The following is a 19,559-nucleotide window of genomic DNA, read 5'->3' on the forward strand; positions in this document are numbered from 1 at the left end:
AATAATTCTGCTAATAATAATTCATTTAAAAATGAATTATTATTAAATAAATAAATATTAATGAAAACACCACAAAAAACAAAGCCAAATGGGAGACAAATACTTACAATTTGGTTTCATAATCTTTCCAGGCTTTGTCAAAAGGCTTTTTGAGGTCCTTAGGAAACAAAAAATTGTCTTAGAACATTTTTAAACTTTTTTCTGTGTAGTTATCAAGTAATAAAAAGCAACAAAAAAACTGTTTTCTTCAAAACTTTTCAGAAAGTAGTTGGAAAAAAATACTGGGTTTCAATCTTGTAAAGTATTGCTTTCCTGTGCACAATAAATCAGCAATTTACAATGAAATTTTCAAGATTTCATTGCAGTCATGCCAATTTTGTTCTTCGTACTAAATACAGATTATTAATAAATGCCAAGATAAGAAATACTCTCATGAGTGAAAGGAAAACAGTCACTATACAGATGAACATGAAACAAAAATTTAGTTTGCAACACTTACCCCTTTAACACCTTTTAAGTCTCCTTTTAAGAGAGAATCCAAAGTGAAAATAACATTGTGGCTTAAACCCTGGAGCTAAAAACAAAAACATTATATTCAGAAGGATTTATTGTCATCTTATCAAATTACTGCCAACAATTTTTTGAACATCACTAATCAAGTTGCAATCACCTCACATTTCTAAATTCACAGTAAATTCAAGTCTGGGAAGAATTAATAAACATTTACTTGTATGAGCCACAGAAACATTATAATTAACGTTTACTTAAACAAGGTGACATAAACCCAGAATTTTACAAATAGTATGCAAGCAAAGTTCTGAAAGCACTTCAAGGCAATATTCATCCTCTTGAAGCAAAAGAAAGATTTGGGTACAAATTTGGCTACAGCCTCCTGAGGAAGAAGGACCTGTTGTGCCACAGGCTGGGAACACACAAAGCACATGGTAATTCAAGCATGAACAGAAGGAGCAAACAGGGGCACCAGCTCTCTGAATATTCCCCCCTTTTCGGGAACACTGCTCCTTTCCTTGTCCATTGTGTATATCTGACATCCCCTCAAACTCTCCTGAGTTTAAATTTCACCCCACTGAGTTCATACCTGCTTGGTTATGGACAAGAATATCAAAACCACCACTGAAACAGGTTCTGTGTTTCACTCAAACTCCTCACATATTCTAAAGACACTGTAGCCTTTTTTTTTTATTTTTCCAGGTGTATCCATTAAAGATAATCAACTCAAACCATTAATTTTTTGCTTGAAATGACTGAACAGTAGCCAGTGAGTATGTCAGCTATACAAAAAAAACCCTAAAAACCCAAAGCTAAATAGCAGTGTATTACTCCAATACAGTAAGGATTTGCAATCATGTATTACATCACTAAGACTTGATAAAACAATAGACCAAATGAACTGGAAAAAATCTGATAAAGTAAAGCAGTCTCACATATAGAACAAAATAAAGGGAAAAAAATCCCTTAACACATGGAAACACATATGAAGATTTATTGAGGGCTGTGAACAAAAGATAATTTGCCTGCAAAGATTAGCTCAGGACATTTACAGGAAAGAGAGGTAGAGAAAAACAGGCTTTAAACACTTGGAAAAAGGCAAGAATCATGCAAATTTTCAAAAGAAATAATATGCAACTGCTACAAATGTTCTGCCAAAACCTCATCTAGATCAATGTAAAGATCTTGACACACTCATTTTCATATACACAGGTCATAATACAGCTTTTAAATGCACTATTGTAATGAATTACTGCATAAAGAATGAAACCTGAAATGGCCAAGGAGGTAGAAGTAAAAAACAGAGAAACTGATTCTGGTGGGACACTCAGAATTTGCTGAAAACAGAGACCAGGTTTGGGAATGGCCAATCCCAATGTTTTACCTTTATAAAATCTTACTGAAGGGTCATTTTGTGTCCTTCTTATAAGGCAATCAATTACAATGATTGAAAAAATTAATTACACTCATAAATTTTAAGTTTCAGACATTATATTTAATGATAACATCAACAGTTAGTAGTAAAAACTGCACAGCAACTTATTTAGCCTTATTAAAATGATTAATGGATGTGATTTTATTCTTGCTCTTGTCTGCTGAGCAATCATTCCAAAATTATGCTTTTCAAAGGTTGAGTATGTAAAAAAGTTGCTGGTTTTACTCCATAGTCACTCCTTCACTCCATAACTGACAAAGAAGAAAGTAAGTTATTTTGTACCTTCCTTGTAATGAAATATCCAAAATATCACAATTTCTATGAAAATTTTAATGAATCATAATTGAAGTTGAAAGATAGAACAAAAAGTATCCAAATCTGTGAAGCATTTTTTTCCTTGTCTACTGTGCAGCTCCAGTCCTTATTCATCTTTATGTCTTTGAAGACTATTCATTATTTTATTGTACCTTTATTAAATAAGGCATCCACAATTTGTTCTAGGTAAAAAATAAAAAAAATCCCTAAACCCATTATCCTGCCATTCATCTTAATAACTCCTGGTATTTTTTCCAATTAATTTTACCAACATAAGGCTCAGCACCTACTTTGGGGCCTTAGCAGTGACACAACTGAATCCTTCTCTCAATGGCTTTTTCAATGGACCTCAACTTCTATTTGATATAAAAATATTTTTTTCTTTCAGCGCAATCTTATTAAACAGAATGATGCTTAAGAACAACAAAGCAGAATTTTCTATCTCAGGGAGAAAAAATAAGAAAAATAAATGGTTTTACAATGCTGAGGCAATTGTAAAATAAGTTTGTTGTCTATTTGAGATTGCTAAATGAAGTAAATTAGTGAATACCCTATTTTGAATCCTGTTAATAAGAATTTGGGTAGAAAGTGCTTAATAATCTAGCTGAAATAGTGTAATGTTGCTTTGAGTAAGTGTGGCTTCTTAAATTGAAAGTGTTTTTTCCACTTGAACAGCACTACTTAAAATAAATAAATAAATAAACCCTGACAGCTTTGTTAGTTGAAATAAGTAGAAAATATCTGTGAATGCCCTGCTAGGAATGGCAAAGTCCAGAAAGCTTCCAAAAGACTTGAGTTATAGTCCTAAACTGTCCTTAAACTGCACTTAAATTCACATTTTATAATACTTACTCTTAATTGTGTGCTAAATTTAAATTAAGGGTCAAATTAATCCAGAGTGACAGAAGTCTCTACAGAGCAAAGCACAAGGCTCAGTTTTGGGCCACTGTCACAGCCAGGGAACTTTGCTACAGTAACCTCTGGTGTGATCTACAGCAGTTATGGCTGTGCTGGGGACTACAGGAAGACTATCTGTAACATCACTTGTAATTCACACACTAGAAAAGCTTAAAAATTTACACAACTATAAGAAAAATATAAAACTGAAGCTATGACTTTCTGGATAAAACAGTTACATTTACCAAGCCCATGAAAAATGATTTCACAAGAGATGTGGCTTCATTACTTTCAGTGTTCAAAGATATTTGCTATGAGTGCAATTTTATTATGGAGTTTTCAGAAATAAAAGGCCTAAGGCAAACTTTAAGTGAGACAAATCTTTAAACCACCTTTAAAAACCTGGCATCGATGGTTTATGTATTAAAGGGAGAGTGGACTGTTAACACCATTTAAACATGCTCAAATTGTTAGGTTTTTTTTCCAAAAAGTGAAGGTTTCTCCTTTTGTGGTAAAACAAATCAGTCACACCTAATAATATTGTATTTTTAACAAGAAAGACTTCAAGTTAAGGGATGATTTAAAATTAAGCTCCATGAGGAATAGATCACCATCAATCACTTGTGAATGATGACTCAAGGGGTGTCTCAACATTTATATTTACCTTCTTAACTTCCAATTAACAATCAAACACAGAGTGTGTCATAACACCCTTTACAGATCCTCTCTGAAGAAACTGTAGGTTTTGTTTTGGGAAAAAAATCTTAAAAATTATCCTTAGTCATCATGATCATGCATGCAGTTCTTGTATTATACTTTATTTTGAAACAAGTTAAAAGCTAAGAAAGTTCAAAGCTCCTCACCAGGTTCTTCAACAGTGTTGATAATTCTTTAGTAAGTGTGGAAAATTTTACAAAAGCTGTGCCAAGATCTGGATTATCCCGACTTAAAAAATTACTTCCAAATTTATCTAGTACTTGTGCATAGTTTTCTTCATTTTGAACATGATCTGCAAAGAAAAATCAAAAGTCAGTGTTTTTGTAGCCAATTATAATTTTAAGCTTACTGCAACTTAACAACAAACTAATAATCAGTACTTTGAGAAAAGCCACAAGTCAACACATTTACTGAAAAATAAAAGAATTTTAAGATTAAAAAGAACTACTTAGCAATAGGTATATATATGCTTTTTAAATCAGCAAGCTGAAATTTGTAATACAGAGATGAAGAAAAAACTCTGTAGCTATTGACAGAGTAATAAGATCAATAATACATCAGTGAAACACTATAAGATTGTTTTGAAAACAACATTGGAATTTTTAGCTGCCCACTACAGGAACTTTCATCCATACATGAACTTTTCTTTTAAAATACTGGACATTTTAAAAAAGAACAAAAGTATCAGATAAAAAAGGCAAAAGTATCAGATTTAAATGCAAGAAGGCCAAGTCTGAATCTGACTGTAAGTTCAAAAGAAGAAGCATCTTACAAAGGCTCCCTTTTTGCCTGCTTTGTACACTGAGCTACCCCAGATAACAGAATGTCTATTGGTACACAGCCAAAGACTCATCCCAGTGTATTTAACAGCACACTGCACATACAGAGAGGTCAGAACCAAGACAATGCAGTTGAAGCCAGGCAAAGTGAGAAAAATCCTTAACTCAAGAATGAATTAGAAACTCTTGTATCTGAAATGTCCTTCCTGTTTCTATTTAGTTTCTTTTCTGGCATGTGTTCACATAGTTTTTGTTACTTCTATTTTATTGTCTTTAAATAGATAATTTACCTCTACAGCCCTTTGGGAAAGACTTTATCACCTTTATCTCTCTTAGAGGATATTACCAGTATTAATTAAATCAATATTTAACTTTAATGAATTGCCTGGGCTTACTATGTGGGCTTTTTTCTGCAAACCACAAACACAAAACCACAGAGCTACAGCACAAGTCCTATGCAATGCAAGGGAGGAAGGGAAAGAGAGAACAGTTGCCAGGAGGTACCCTGGGTTTTTTCCCCCAAAATCCCCAAGGTTATTTTTTTCTTTTAGTTCAAGTTATGATATTGCCTAAGAGCATCTGAATTACAAGTTATGACTCAGAAGAAAAGGAAAAAAGAAGATGTAAGTTTCAAACAATACCTCCATGAATTCAAACAATTATTCCATTAATAATGTCTCATAAATAATGTCTCACAATGCACAAATCTATTTGGGCATTAACAAATAGCTGATGAGGAGTTAAACAGTTAACTCTTCTAAGGTATTGCAGATACTCAAACAACAGTGCACCAAAGCTCCAACAAAAAAATGTCAAAACCTGTTAAAAAAGTACAATCCTTATTTAGCAATACCAAGCACCAAAGCTCACACATCACATCAGTCACATTCTAAAAAATCAGACATTAATACCGAGGTTTTCAAGAGGCCAAATATTTAATCATATGTTAATACAGAATTGCAATTCAAGCCATATGTTTTTAAGAAAACTGTTCCAAAAGCATACAGTTTTAATGAAATAGCTTAGCACTGAACTCAAGGAAACCACTACATAACAATAAAATATGCATTTTGTTTTGATGTAAAAGCTTTTGCACAAATACACACAGAGGACTTTATCTATGAAGGAGCTTTAGCTTAAGCTCTAACTGAGTAAAGCTCAAGCATAGCATATCCAGCTGTGCTGAAGGAAAAGCAAGGATAAGGGAAGGTCAGAAAGAGCCCTGCTAGATCATGGAATCCCCATCCTTGCTTGTGAAGCACTTTTTCCATCCCAGTATTTCCCAGCATTTTGATTTTAAGCACTGTGTTGTTTCATACAGCATTTTAAAAAATGATTTCAAAAGAGAGTGAAAAAGAGCTGAAGAAGCTTTTTTCCTTTATCTGTAGAAAGGCAAAAGAAATTCCCAGTCAGAAAGAGGAAGCAGGAAGCAGACCATTGTCCTAGAACAATATAGAGGAAATTCTCAAGAATCCCAGACTACAAATCACCTAAATCTAGAAATGAAGTTTTGATGGTGAAGTAAAAGGAATACTCCTATACTTGCTTCTGTAATTGCCACACAAAACGCAAGTATTCTGCAAGAATAAGAAATTTTCAATTTCTACATAAGTATCAGTGCAAATCTTGCAAAAGGAGATTAAATATTTTCTATTAAAAAGGCAAGGAAATTCCCTACTCAACTATAAATGCACATAGCTGAAAAATTAAATCTGCAATGTAGCCTACACTAAAATATGGAATGTGAAACCTGGCATGCTTAGAGCAAAGAGCATTCTTTGATCTCACTCTAGGTGCCTCATGCACTCAGAAATTACTTCTGAATGTCCTAACAGAATTTCCTTTGCATACAGAAAGCTCTAATAGGCATGACAATATTTACTTTCCTTCATACAAGTACTCATACAAGACTTCAATAACCCTAAGAGTGAGACAGGATCACTGACAGCAGCACATACAGGGAATAAGATTTGTCTTCCAGAACTGAATCATGCCTTTCCAATACTGTAAGCAATGCTCAGCACTGGGATGAAAATAGAACAGCTTCCCCAGGCAGACATCCTGCTCCTTCAGCAGCTCCCTGAGGCGTGCCAGAATCATGGAACACTGCAGGGACTCTGCACCCACTGACACACACAGCTCCCTTCAGAGGGAATCATGGAACACTGAGCAGGGACTCTGCACCCACTGACAAACACAGCTCCCTCCAGAGGGGTCTCACTCACTCCCTTCCCAGTGGGAGCTGGCAAGGCCCCCAGCCCCTGAGCCCATGCTGAGAATGCCACCAGAGTGTGGCAGATGTGGAGTAAAGCAGCACATCTGGACACAGCAGTGGCACTTTCTGAGCTGAATGAAAGCAGTGCATCTCCTCCACAACCCACACCTTCAACCCTGGCAACATTCACAGAATTTCCCTTTGGTCTGAGAAAATCCTCGCAGCTCCCAGTGCACAGTAACGCTGTGGCATCCCTTATGTCTGAGCTCTAACATGTATTTTGGGGAAATGTTCAGAGGAAATAACAGGAATGCCCTGGAGATGCAGATCCAAGCAGCTCAGGGAGGAGTGGCAGCTCTCAGCTGCCCTTGGCTGCACAGCAGCACTTCCAGAAGCAGGGAGCACAGAGCTCTGGAGGACTCCCAGGGCTCAACCCCACCTTGCACTGCACTCCCAGGCAGTCACCTGCAGCTCTCCATGCCTAGAGTGACCCAGTGGGAAACTATTCCCAGGATGAACAGAAAATACTTAAATGAGATTGACAGAATTTGTACTCTTTCACTAGAACCCACAGCATTCATTAAATGCTATGCTTATTTTCCACCCCAAAATTATCAGAATTTTAGCACATGCCTCTGAGCCTAGTGAGATTTCTGACTACTCGTGCATATTAAGGAAGGGTACAGAAGTACAAATTCTGTGAAGAGAGGTTAAAGGATAGCCTTTATTTGCTGGACCTACAAAACACATCACTGAAATTAAAGGCTTAAAATTTCCTTCCTCTACAACAGTTTTGTTCGAATATATTATTCTGCAAACACTGAAAAACACAAGCACAGAAAAATTAAATAGTTTACAGAAGAAAAAACACTACTTTTGTCATTGATTATGCCCAAAGAAACCTGAAGAATGTCTAAATTAATAAGAATTAATTCTGCATTTGTGGTTAACAAAAATAAAAATATTATTTCAGAATTTTGATCAACTCTAAACTATTTTTAAGCTTCTTTTAAAACAGCTTTGTTCCATGGATAGCGAGAGGAAAAATAAACAAAGTCAGAGCCAACATGCATTTATGAATGAAAGATGACTCAGAAAGGCTTTAGAAAAGCAAGAAAGTTAGCAAGGTTAAAAAGGATGGCAGAAATTTTATTTAAAATAAAAAACACCCTTTCTCATTTCATTCTTCACAAGTTGAAATATAATGAAAAAATCATAGAAAAAAATTATTTGACCACCATACAATTGTCTGAACTTGATAACAATAACGCCTTCTGGAATGAGATTGCTCAAGGGAAAAGTAATAAAAGCCTCTTTCCATATTTCAGAGCAAGAAACATCTCACTGTGTTTGCAAGGTTCTCTAGATCATCACAGTACAAGAGCACTGAGAGATAAGGCAGCCCAGAAAAGTAAATTACTTCTTTTTGCATCTCTGTTCATCACTGACATGTTTGAAGAAGCTCTCATGGAAGAGTTTTCTTTCTATTCCGCTTCAGAGGGCTTATACCAAATCTAACAGTTGAAGAAACACAGCATGCAATATCAAAATATTGCTATATTAGGCTTAAACCCTTAATATTGTGTGCAGTTCCTGTCCCTGCTGCCCAAAATTCACTTCTCCTCTTATCTATTTTAGAAAAGGAAGTCTATGATTCCATTTTGGAGAAAGTGAAGATGATTAAATGTGATGGTATTAGAAGAGAGATACTGTGAGTAATAACAGAAACAACTCAAACCTATTTCAAGATACAGAATGGTCCACAGAACAAAGTTTGGATTCATTCACCAAAAACAACTCTGGCTCTACTCTAGCAAGCCTTGGCACTTCAAAGCCTCTTACAAACTTTCATGCCGAGAACATGCAAAGCTCCCTCAATTTCATATCAGATGAGTAATTTTAATGGATTTGAGGCCAATGCCCATTTGAGACATGGGCAGGGACACTCTCCTCCTCAGGTGACTTAAGGTCTGAAGAACATGAACATGCATTTGGAAATTTTGCTCAGGAGAATTTAACTAGATTGATGCAGGACTGTGAATGATAAAGATTGACATTAATTCAAATTCCTTGGACAAAATAGGTGGCAGAAGTCCATTAAGAAGTATCAAACATCAAATATAATTTCTGACTCAAGGTAATTCCTGGCCTTCATGTCAGTGTGAGCTGAGAAAGTGATAAACAAAGTACTTAAAATACACTCCATCTTTGAACCATTTTTCTTCTTCCTCAAGCATCTGTTGTTGAGCACTGTGGGAGACCATGAGGATTGCTGATTTATCTCAGTACCTTTGGTCTTGTATGGATTTTATGTTTTTATTTCTCCATTGTGTAAACTCTTTTGATTATATTTGGGAGTTATCCCAGGGAAATAATGGAAAAGAGCTATTGAAAAACCTACAGCAAAAATAATTGTGCCATCTACTGCTGTTACAATTGAATCCAAACCTTACAGGAAAGGAAGCCAGAACAGATCCTCCATGAAGTTCAGGACTCCTGCCATAAGAAGGGCTCCTAGTTACAGACCCAATTGATCATGCCAGAAGACAGCAAGCCTGAGAGGGAGCAGGGGGTGAGAAGGAGGTGTCTGTCTGTCTCACTGGATTCCATGAACAGTCCTTTCCCATATAACCCTTTCAGAAATGAAAATAGGGAAGGGACATTTCTAAGGGTTTTCTATACTCTTGTGTTGGTTTATTTTAATTTCCACAGTAGTAGCTCTAACGGTAAATATGACAAATGGGTGAGGGAAGTACAGGAAGAGCAGAAAGTATTTGGGTGATGTTAAAGCTCTTGGTAACAGACCAGAGACTGTTGTGGTTGATAATTCAGCACTGGAGAGGAACAAATCAACACACCATAAGGTTCAGCCCTCCTGAAGAATTCTGTATGAGACACTGCCCTGTGTCACTGTCACTAGTCAAACGTTACTCAGGAAAAAAAAAAAAGACAAAGAAAACAAGAAGACCTAAACCAAACCAACCAAAACAACAACAACAACAACCACCCTAAACACCAAAAGAAACCCCTCAACCCAAACAAAATAATCCCCCTCAAAAAAAATCTCCCCACAAAACCAAACCAATAAAAATCCAAAAGAAACAAAAAAACCCCCAAAGGAACAAAAAAAGTCCACAAAAAACAAACAAGCAAAAAAAAAAACCCCGCAAAACCAAAGACATAAAAACAACCCAAAGAAACAACAAAAAAACCCCCAAAGAAACAGAAACAACCCCAGCAACCCAAAACCACTACAACCCAAAAAACTAGCTATGGCTTTTGGTAGAGTATGAATTGGATTACTGAACTGAAAAAAGAATTTCTATTGTCCCTGAATAACTCTTTCTCACCAGTCCAGCTGGAGTTCTCAAAGGAGATTTTGAAGCAAAGGAGTACTACAAAACCTTTTCCTACTTTAGTAAATTAAATATGGTAGCAAACAAATAAATTTGTAAAACAAAATTCCAATTCTGGGTTCTCAAAATGTAGTCAGAGGCTTTCTTTTGATAAATAAAAATAGCCACATAATACTTTCTTGAACTGATAAACCCCAATTCTTTTTACAGCTGTTTCTGGAATGCTTCACTTAAGTATCAACGAAATCCATTTTTATCACTGGAGCACAAGAAAATAGCTAGTTCAGCAATTTTCCTTGTACAAGGAGACAAAATGAGGTTGAGTTTTGATTCACTTCACATTTATTTTTATAATGCTTCACATGTGCAACATGTTTTTGGTCTTGGCTTTACTGATCCCAGTTTATCAGTCACTGCCTGAACTGCCTCCTGCACACAGCTTTTCATTGTAGTGCCTATGACAGCAGCACTCTGAAGAGGGAGCCAGAGGATTGTGTATAAAGCTTTGGCTTTCTTGAGCCAAAAGAATTCTTACTAACTTGTACCTTTGAAACAAAGCTTGATAAAAAAAACCAATTTAAAAGGTAAAAAACCCCAAATAAATTAAAAACCAGCTACCCATCTCTGCTCCTTTTTAAGTGCAGAGCACCCAATGAAAGCCATTAATCCACCTTCTATTGCTTTTATTCAATGCAACTAATTCATCATATAGTACTGCTTTACTTATAGGCCTTAACAACCACATTATTTTTATCCCAAGATTCAAATGATAGGTATTGATGTTATTGTCTTAAACAAGGCAGAAACACCTTGAATGTGTTCTACACTTTTCATCAGTTTTGAAACTCAGTTTTCAAAACTCTGTTTAAGTAAGTACTGTCAAATAGAAAAGCTTACTGGAGCATCTGAATACTTCTAAAAGCATTGAACTACACTTGCACCAAATACTATTCTCACTTTACATCAGGCTTCACAGACTATTGGGAAACATTCATCAACAATTGAAATTACAGCTTAATTAAAGCATGGTGCTGGCAAACCAACATCAGTGATTGGCAAATGAGAATAGTTAAGAATTTACAAGATATTAAAAATCCAGATACTTCCATAAACTAAGAGCACTCACAAGTAGCTCTGTATAGCAAAATATTTGCTAAACTGATTAGTATTATTGTTAGGAAACTGGAACTGGGATTTTCTAAAATCATGTATTTACAGTCAGAAGGTTATTGGCAAGTCCACAGCTCTGTTTTCCAGCTTCCTTTGGCACCGTTTTTAGAACTTAAGAAGAGGTAGAAGCATTAGAGTTTTAAAACCAAATCTGTGTATTGATGTGTTTGATCACCATTTGTTACTGCACTCAAACTGATTATCAATTCATATTCTAACCAAATAAACTCCCATCAAAGTAACTATTATAGTCCCAGCAAAACATCAACAGTGTCTTCAAGCAAGCAAAACAATTATATAACTATACTATTTCAGGTAAGAAGGGAAAATACATAATTTTGATTTTAGGCAAGAAGAAAAACACATTATGAAGGGAGAGCAAATGTTGACAAAACAAAACCAGATATTTCTTTTTATTTACTTTTAAAACTTTTAAACAAGTTCTAAATCTTATTTCACTTCTAAGTGCTTTCTAAAAATTCATTTGAGAACACTTTTTTTGTCATTGCTCTAATTAAAGGTAAATGCTTGAAATATTATGACAGCAAGAAAATTTACCCGTGGGATTCTCCCAGAGGCCATTGAGAAGGAATATGAGGGTAAAAGAACTGGAGAGCTCAATTATCTGATGTATAAGCAGAAGTAAAGAAAGAAAATTTTGAAGTCCAAACACTCCTAAATAGATAGGCTTTTCTTATGCTATACATGTCAACAGGATGAACTGCAAGACATCTCAACTTGAAATTAAATGCTTTGGCTCTTGTAAAATTGAAAACAATGTCTTACCTTGCCCCGAACTATATATTGCTTTCACAGATTTTTTCACCTTCTGTAGTGCAGTTCTGTCTTGATCCAATGCCTACAATAACAAGAAATAAACAAACTTTAAATATTTACTTCATTGATTGCCAGAATATACTTTAACAACTAAACAGAAACCAACAAAACAAGTAGTTTCACAGGCTGGAAAAAGCTGCAGGTACAACTGATTCAGCCTGTGGGAAAGTCTGGGGTCATTCAACCCCTTCAGGATGAATTAAAGAATTGAACTGAAAATGCTCTGACAACAGAGCAGAACAGTACTGACAGCACTAGAAGAAAACCACCATTTTAGTTTTGCAAAGGACAAAGCCTTTATTCAATTGCATTAGATTTTGGAAAAAAACCCAAAAAAAGAAATAGCAGATGCTTCTACACTAGCCCTATGGTTTCTACTACAACTAAATTGCTTGTTAACATCTGTGGCTCTCCTACAGTAATAGTGTTTGTAGACACAGATCACAACACTATCCCTTGCACCAAATTTCACAACATAACTCTAAAAGTACATCAGATGAAAAGCAGTAAATCAAAATAAAGGAATAACACCTGATTTTGTGCAACATAATGTGACTGAAGGACTAATAATAATAATATTCAAATATACATTTTCAGGACTACATCTTTAAGAACTTCAAATTTTCTGCAATAGTTCCAAAATCCAGTATAAAATGTTATTAAGTAATGATGAATTGAGGATTAGATTTCCAATCATACACAGAAATGTTTAAATAGTGTGCTATATTTTTTCCCATTTAGATCACAGGCAATTTCCCATCACCTAGGTAATGTTAGATTAGTGTTTGCAGTATGGCAGTGTTTGCCATATTATATTCACTTCCAAATCACTGCAGACCTTTTACTCAGAACCACTGTCAGGACAGCAGCACAACTGAGCATGGGGCCTGGTAGAGACCACACCAGTCACACTGCAGAGACCCTTGCACAGCCCTGTTATCCAAAAGTTTAAACTCTGGAGCTCCTGGGGGTCTGAAGCCTGGCAGAACAAGGCACAAAGTCAGCCACTCCTACAGAGGGACATCACCAGCAACACTGAGTGAAAACACCCCATAAGCAGAGCTTCCACTGCCAAATCTGAGATGGTTTTGACAGTAAAAGCCTTAGAAAACCTCATAGCACCTTCCAATATCTGAAAAATGGGGTCTGCAAAACAGCTGGAGAAGGAGGTTTTTATAAGGGCATAGAGTGATAGGAGAAGGGTGAATGGCTTGAAACTGAGTAGGCTGAAATCAGATATTAGGTAGAGATTCTTTACTGTGAGGGTTGTGAGGGACTGGCACAGGTTACCCAGAGAAGTTGTGATTACTCCATCCCTAGAAGTCTTCAAGGCCTGGATGAGGCTTTGAACAACCTGGTCTACTGGAAGGTGCTCTTGCCCATGGCAAGGACATAGGAACTAGATGATATTTAGTTTTTCTTCCAACCCAAGACATTATACGATTCTATAATTGAAGGATATTCCACTGGGCATCAAGAAGCTCCAGAAAACCACATGGGGAGCTCCAGGTCAACTACAGCATTAAGCACTGGAGACAGGTAAATGTGAGGGTTCTGCTCTTCAGTGAGTTCCAAACACTGAGAGCTCCTCTGTGTGAACACTTCCAGTAGGAATCCATACAGAGAGAAACCAATTAATATATAATGGTTCTGTTTTGAGTAGCCCAATTTTAACCATGCAAAATGTTATAGCTGAAAAACACATGATTATCTGTAATAAAAAATGGAATGTTTCTGTTCCTTAACTGGAAACAACCATTTTCTTAGATCATGCAATCATTCCTGTGGCAGCTAAAACTAGAACGTTTGGAACCACAAAAGCTGTAAAAATGCCTTCTGAGGCTATTTATCTCTAGGATTTTTTTTCCATTTACAGCAGAACAATGGATTAAAACATTAAGAACTGCAAACATTGTTACTTCTTTTGCTCCTCACTAAAATAGTGGGTTTGATTTGACTTACATCTTGCCAGGAAAAGCTACCATTTTTAAATGTAATAAAATATTGGGAACTCAGTGTTCCTTTCCAAGACAGTGCACAGCAAGTGCTTCTCTTTGATTCCTTTGCAAATGCTGTCAAAAGCTTTTGCTCCTGCCTGCCTCTACGTCAGGCAGTTGCTGTCATACATTTCTACTGAAGTTCTTTCTATCTTCAATGACCAGAAAAAAATAATGACTCATTTGTCTACTGAGAGTTTGAACACAAGATAAGAATTTGAAACCAATATTTTGAAAGAAAGACAATGGTTAACATTGATGAGATTGAGAGATAAAACTTTGCACTAAGGTCCGGTACTGAAGCAAATTGGACACTCAGGAGAAAGAAACAAATACAAAATCCCCAGGAAACTTTTTCCTGAAGTTATTAATCTAAAAGACTATGACAAGCAGACTAGAAAAATTTTCTAAATTGGATTTGGTATTGAATTAGATGCAATCACTAATGTGAGAGCAGGAGGAAAGGGAACATTCATTATTTTAAAAGAGGAATCACTGAGTAAAGCAATATACAAAGATGACATCCACAGCCTGAAGGAGCCAGTGATCTAAGTGAAAATGACATCACAGGCCAATTTTGTATTTTTATACTTGCAAATACAATTTTTACATGAACTACTTCTCCATAGTCCAAAACTATAAATAAAGCACACTTACATACCAAGTACAAAAAAACCTGTTATCTAGGGTTGCTTAGGTGCTTTTGGGTGTTGAGGTTTTTTGGTTGTTTGATTTTGTTTTGTTTATTTTATATAACTGGAGATAGATTGTTTCCAAATATATTACATTCCTCTTAGATGTCTTTTCCTTGTAATTTTTAGGTGCACTCTGCTGCAAACTAATTAAGTTGCACTCAATGCTCAATTCAATTATTATTCCAGAGTAATATTACCTTCTCTGCATCTTAGACAGGAACAGCCTTGCTTTCTCTTGCTAGGTGAAAATGAGCTTTTGCAGTATCCATTAATTTTTATTTTGAGTATTTAGAATACTAAACACTTTAACTGCTATCATTGAAGACACAAAATGTGATCTTCCATTAAAAGTGGCATACATTTATATAAGTGGAAATTTCAGTGTCTTAGGGAGCCAAGGAGTTTCTGTGACAATCTCTGGGTATTCAGTGGCACTCCTTCCTACCTACTGAACTCTTCCTTACCACCACCCACTCCTAACAAATGCTTCTTTCTTCATTTCCATAAAACCATCTTGCAGGAGGCCTTTTTAAATTCAACAGAAGAACATTTTCTTACCCTCTTATGCATTTTGCAAAGATGAATCATTTAAAGGTACCCATACCACAGATTTACTACCTTATTAGCTAAACAAAGCTTTATTCTTGAAAATGCCCATTTTGGAGACAAGATCAAAATAATGCAAAATCAGTTTCAAAAAAAAAAAAAAAGGGGAAAAATTTGAGAAAGAACACAAAACAACCACCATATTTAATCTGCTTAAGTAGAATGAAACAAGGAAAGCTCCCTGCTCGTCATTCTCAGTGGATTCTCTGGCTTTGTTGAGGTTTCAGGTTGCTGCATTCACTTATATTGAAGCTTATGCTGAAGAAGAAAATCTCCTGATCATTCAACATCATCTCTTCTAACTAATCAGTGCAGAATTCCCCACATAGTTACTCCAGATATAATTTCTCCTTTCTGCTATAATATGGGTGCTTTGAACCCAGCCTGCCATTTCAAGCCACCAACTTTGTTCCAATCTGCCCTGCTGAAGAAAGCATTGTCTCTGCTCCCTGACCCCAGGGCACTCCTGTTGGCTACACCAGCCCCAGCTCAGGAGCTGCAGTGCTCCCAACAGCCCTGTGAAAGCTCCTTTTTAGCCCACCTTCCATCACTGCAGTGCACACTGACAGACATCTGTACTTAGCTACCATTGCACATTCAGAGAAGGCACCTCCTCCCTCCTAACATGTACATTCACAGTGGAAAACTTGTCCACCTGAGGATATAAAACCAAATTAACTTTGGGCTGGAGACAAGGTGAGCTCTCCAGTGGATTGATGGAGATCACTGGGAAGCAGCATGGGCACTTTTACCAGCCTGCCACAGCACACAGAACAGGGCCAGGTCAGGAGAGGTATATGCTGACATTCCCTAACCCACACCAATCCTCTCTGCTACACATTTTCCACTGCTGTTCACATTAACAGACACTGCCTTGCCTCCCCTCAACCCTCAAGAGCCTGATCTCTTCTCAGTGAGAGGTATTTCTATTTTGGGACCATGCTCTGATTTAATAGTCTATAAATTTTAAACCAGAAATTATTCTACAGTACAGCGTGGAAAGTGGTAAATTCTGGTTTGCCATCTGTCTCTGAGGTAGTAAAAACTGTCAGGTTCACATTTAGATAAACCACTAATTGTTTCTTTAAAACCTTGTGTCTTTTTATTCTGTACAGATATGTATTATTTATGGGCATGTGTGTGTATAAATACATATTAGAGTGTATTAGTGAATGTCCCTGCTCATGGCAGGGAGGTTGGAACTCGATGAACTTTAAGGTCCCTTGCAACACAAACCACTCTGTGATTCTATATTTGTCCTGATGTGTCTGTACACAAAAGTCTACATACTGTAAACCATATTTTGAATATTTGAGGTACTTATTGGTACAAATGAAAATCATGGTTTAAACAGCACATAAACCTTTATTTCTATATTAACATAAAACTACTGTCCAGAAACCAATCACCAAAGTGCTTTGCACACATATTAAATTCAGCTTTTCTAGAAATCAACACCAATCCAAAGGCACACATTTGCACAAAGGATGCTACTGCCCATTGAGACCATTAGAGTACTAAAACATCAAATACATTTTGTGTACCTTGCAAACCTTTGCAATTTGAAGAGGGGTAAAAAAAACCCACTAATTTCTGTGTCAGCCTAACAACAACAAAAGAAAAAAGTGGCTCAAGACACTGACTATCACATTAATATGTCAGTATATTATTATCTGAAGGAGATGCATGTTCCCACTGGAACAAACCACTCATGCTTATATCAGAGAAAGTTTAGAAATTCACACCATTTGTAGGAGATTTGCCCTAAAAGATTCCATATCCTACCACTACTAGAATCCATCCACAAAAATAACATACCAGAGAAGAAATATTTTAAACCATTCCAATATTTTGCACAAGACAAATCAATGACAAAACCTTGAAGGGGATTAGAGCATGCACAACCTATGTACTTATCACAAAAAACTTCTCTCTCCATGTATTTTAAGAAATTATTTTCTTATATTGAAAAAGTAATCCATGTGAAATATAAAAATATTTGAGGTTATACACACAAATAGGTGTAATGAATGCTTGGTAGTCATGCGCCTGTATTGTCAGACACAAGAACAATTATTTCATGAAACACACACAGATGCTTTACTAGCTTCAAGGGACTAAAAAGTAGTAAACCTTTCACTTACCAATTTACACACTTCTCTAACCCTGGCAGAGAAGTTACTGCTGGCTATCCTATAAAACATGCTTGCCCTCTGCTCCAGTCCCAGTTACAGGACCCATGGAATGAAGTAGAGAAATAGCACCTTACAAAGTCATGGCTGTGCAGCAGCAGTATCAGCTTTCCTCACAATAAAGTCCAGACTTTATTGGAAATACAATAAACACAGACTAGACAGCTACTAAGTTATTGCATGCCACTGAAATTGCAACAACACAAACCCCTATAATTGCCACAGTGAAACAGAACCAAAAGAGAAGATTAGCATCAAGTGTTGGTCTCCTGTAGCTCACTCACTCAGAAATGAGCAGAATTCCAAACCCACTTAATTCTGAGCACAGAGAATTGACTCAAACCACCCTTCCTGTCCTTCCCTCTCCACTCAATTTATACTGTTCCTGAGAGTCACCAGAATGAAAATTGTTTCCAATTGTTGGTCTCAGCACATGTCTACATGACAAAAATAAGGGTGTTCAAGTGTTAAGAATTTTCTAGAGAAAACCTCTTTGTGTAAAAGGTAGATATACAAAGGTCCAGCTTGAACTTGTCCTGAACTACTTCAGAAAACCCCAAAGGGTGCCAGTGAGAAGAAGCAAACCAAAATAACACATCAACAAGCACTTATCACTGTGGTAACTGATGCCAGCATCATTTCATACACCACCATTTCCCAGCTGCTTCTAATAGAATACCAATTAAAATAACATCATTTTTAAAACCTTGTCTTTTCTCTGAAAATTTTAAGCTTCAACTGTTTTAAGCATAACCTAATGAAAAAAGCATTCAGGGATCAAACTGAGTAAATACATTTTCCCAGAAGTATTTTTTCAGGTAATGTCAAAATTTAACATAGATCCCATCAGTTGAACTTTCCTCACATCTGCTCTTAGCTACATGGTCTGATGCAATGCAACAGTCTCTCCAAACTCCACATATGTGACAAAAATCACCAACCTCCAGAGCTGTGAAGGTCACAACAGATGAGCCAGCTCATTTGTGTGGGCTCTTAAAAGAGCTGCAGAACTGTTAGCCACTTAATGATTCTCCAAGTATTACTCAAATGGAAGCACAGTTGATATTGCTTAGAAAAGCACAATATTGCTAATTGTAATTTGTTTAACAACTGGATCCTTCTTTGCAACCACACTTCTACCCAGCAGCCTTTGCTGCAAGAGCAAGACACTAGTCAATATCTATGTATGATCACTCCTGCATTAAATGAAGTTAGCAGCACACTTTTTCTAATGACCACGGTGTGGATGTTGGATTTTGTGCACACTCTGACACACCTGGGAAAGCTTAACAATATTTTGGGCAATTTCTTTCTTCTAGTTTCTCAGTTGAGTTACATCAATACTTCTGGGTCTGACTTATTTTGTGCACAAGGTACATTTAGAGATATCTGAAAAATAAGCTAAGGCATTTGTTTCCAGGAATGTTGAGTACACTGATCAGATTTATTCTTTAATTTTTGTCGTGTAGGAGATGCTGAAAAGCCCACAATTAGTGACAACACTTGAAACCATCCAGTGACAGTTTCTCCCACAGGCTCTAAACCAGCTTCACTGGGTAGAAACTAATCTTGGTGATAAATATCAGAAAATCAGAGAACAGTTTGAGTTGGAAAACATCATCTAGTTCCAATGCTCCTGACATGGGAAGGGACACCTTTCCCTAGAACAAATTGCTCAAAGTCCCATCCAAACTGGCATTGAAATCTTCCAGGGACGGGGCATCCACTGCTTCTCTGGACACAATGGGACATCCACAGCTACTTAGTGACAATATTCTTATCTTTATACTGGCAACAACACACCTTGAGCCAGCTAGAGCTGCTGGAACAGTTATCAT

General features: G+C 36.4%; 1 protein-coding gene across 2 annotated transcripts in view; it reads right to left on the bottom strand.

The window, feature by feature from the left end:
* ASAP1 (ArfGAP with SH3 domain, ankyrin repeat and PH domain 1) overlaps nt 1-19,559 on the bottom strand; it is a 142,394-nt gene that overhangs the window by 55,830 nt on the left and 67,005 nt on the right. For both annotated transcript variants that reach the window (XM_058821412.1, XM_058821420.1), the window contains 4 exons: nt 12,181-12,253; nt 4,021-4,166; nt 500-574; nt 108-157 (listed from right to left, as the gene is read on the bottom strand). In XM_058821412.1, the coding sequence (XP_058677395.1) occupies nt 108-157; nt 500-574; nt 4,021-4,166; nt 12,181-12,253 (344 nt within the window). The remainder of the gene's footprint in view (nt 1-107; nt 158-499; nt 575-4,020; nt 4,167-12,180; nt 12,254-19,559) is intronic.

Source organism: Ammospiza caudacuta, chromosome 1, assembly GCF_027887145.1.
Source record: "Ammospiza caudacuta isolate bAmmCau1 chromosome 1, bAmmCau1.pri, whole genome shotgun sequence".
Taxonomy (NCBI): Eukaryota; Metazoa; Chordata; class Aves; order Passeriformes; family Passerellidae; genus Ammospiza; species Ammospiza caudacuta.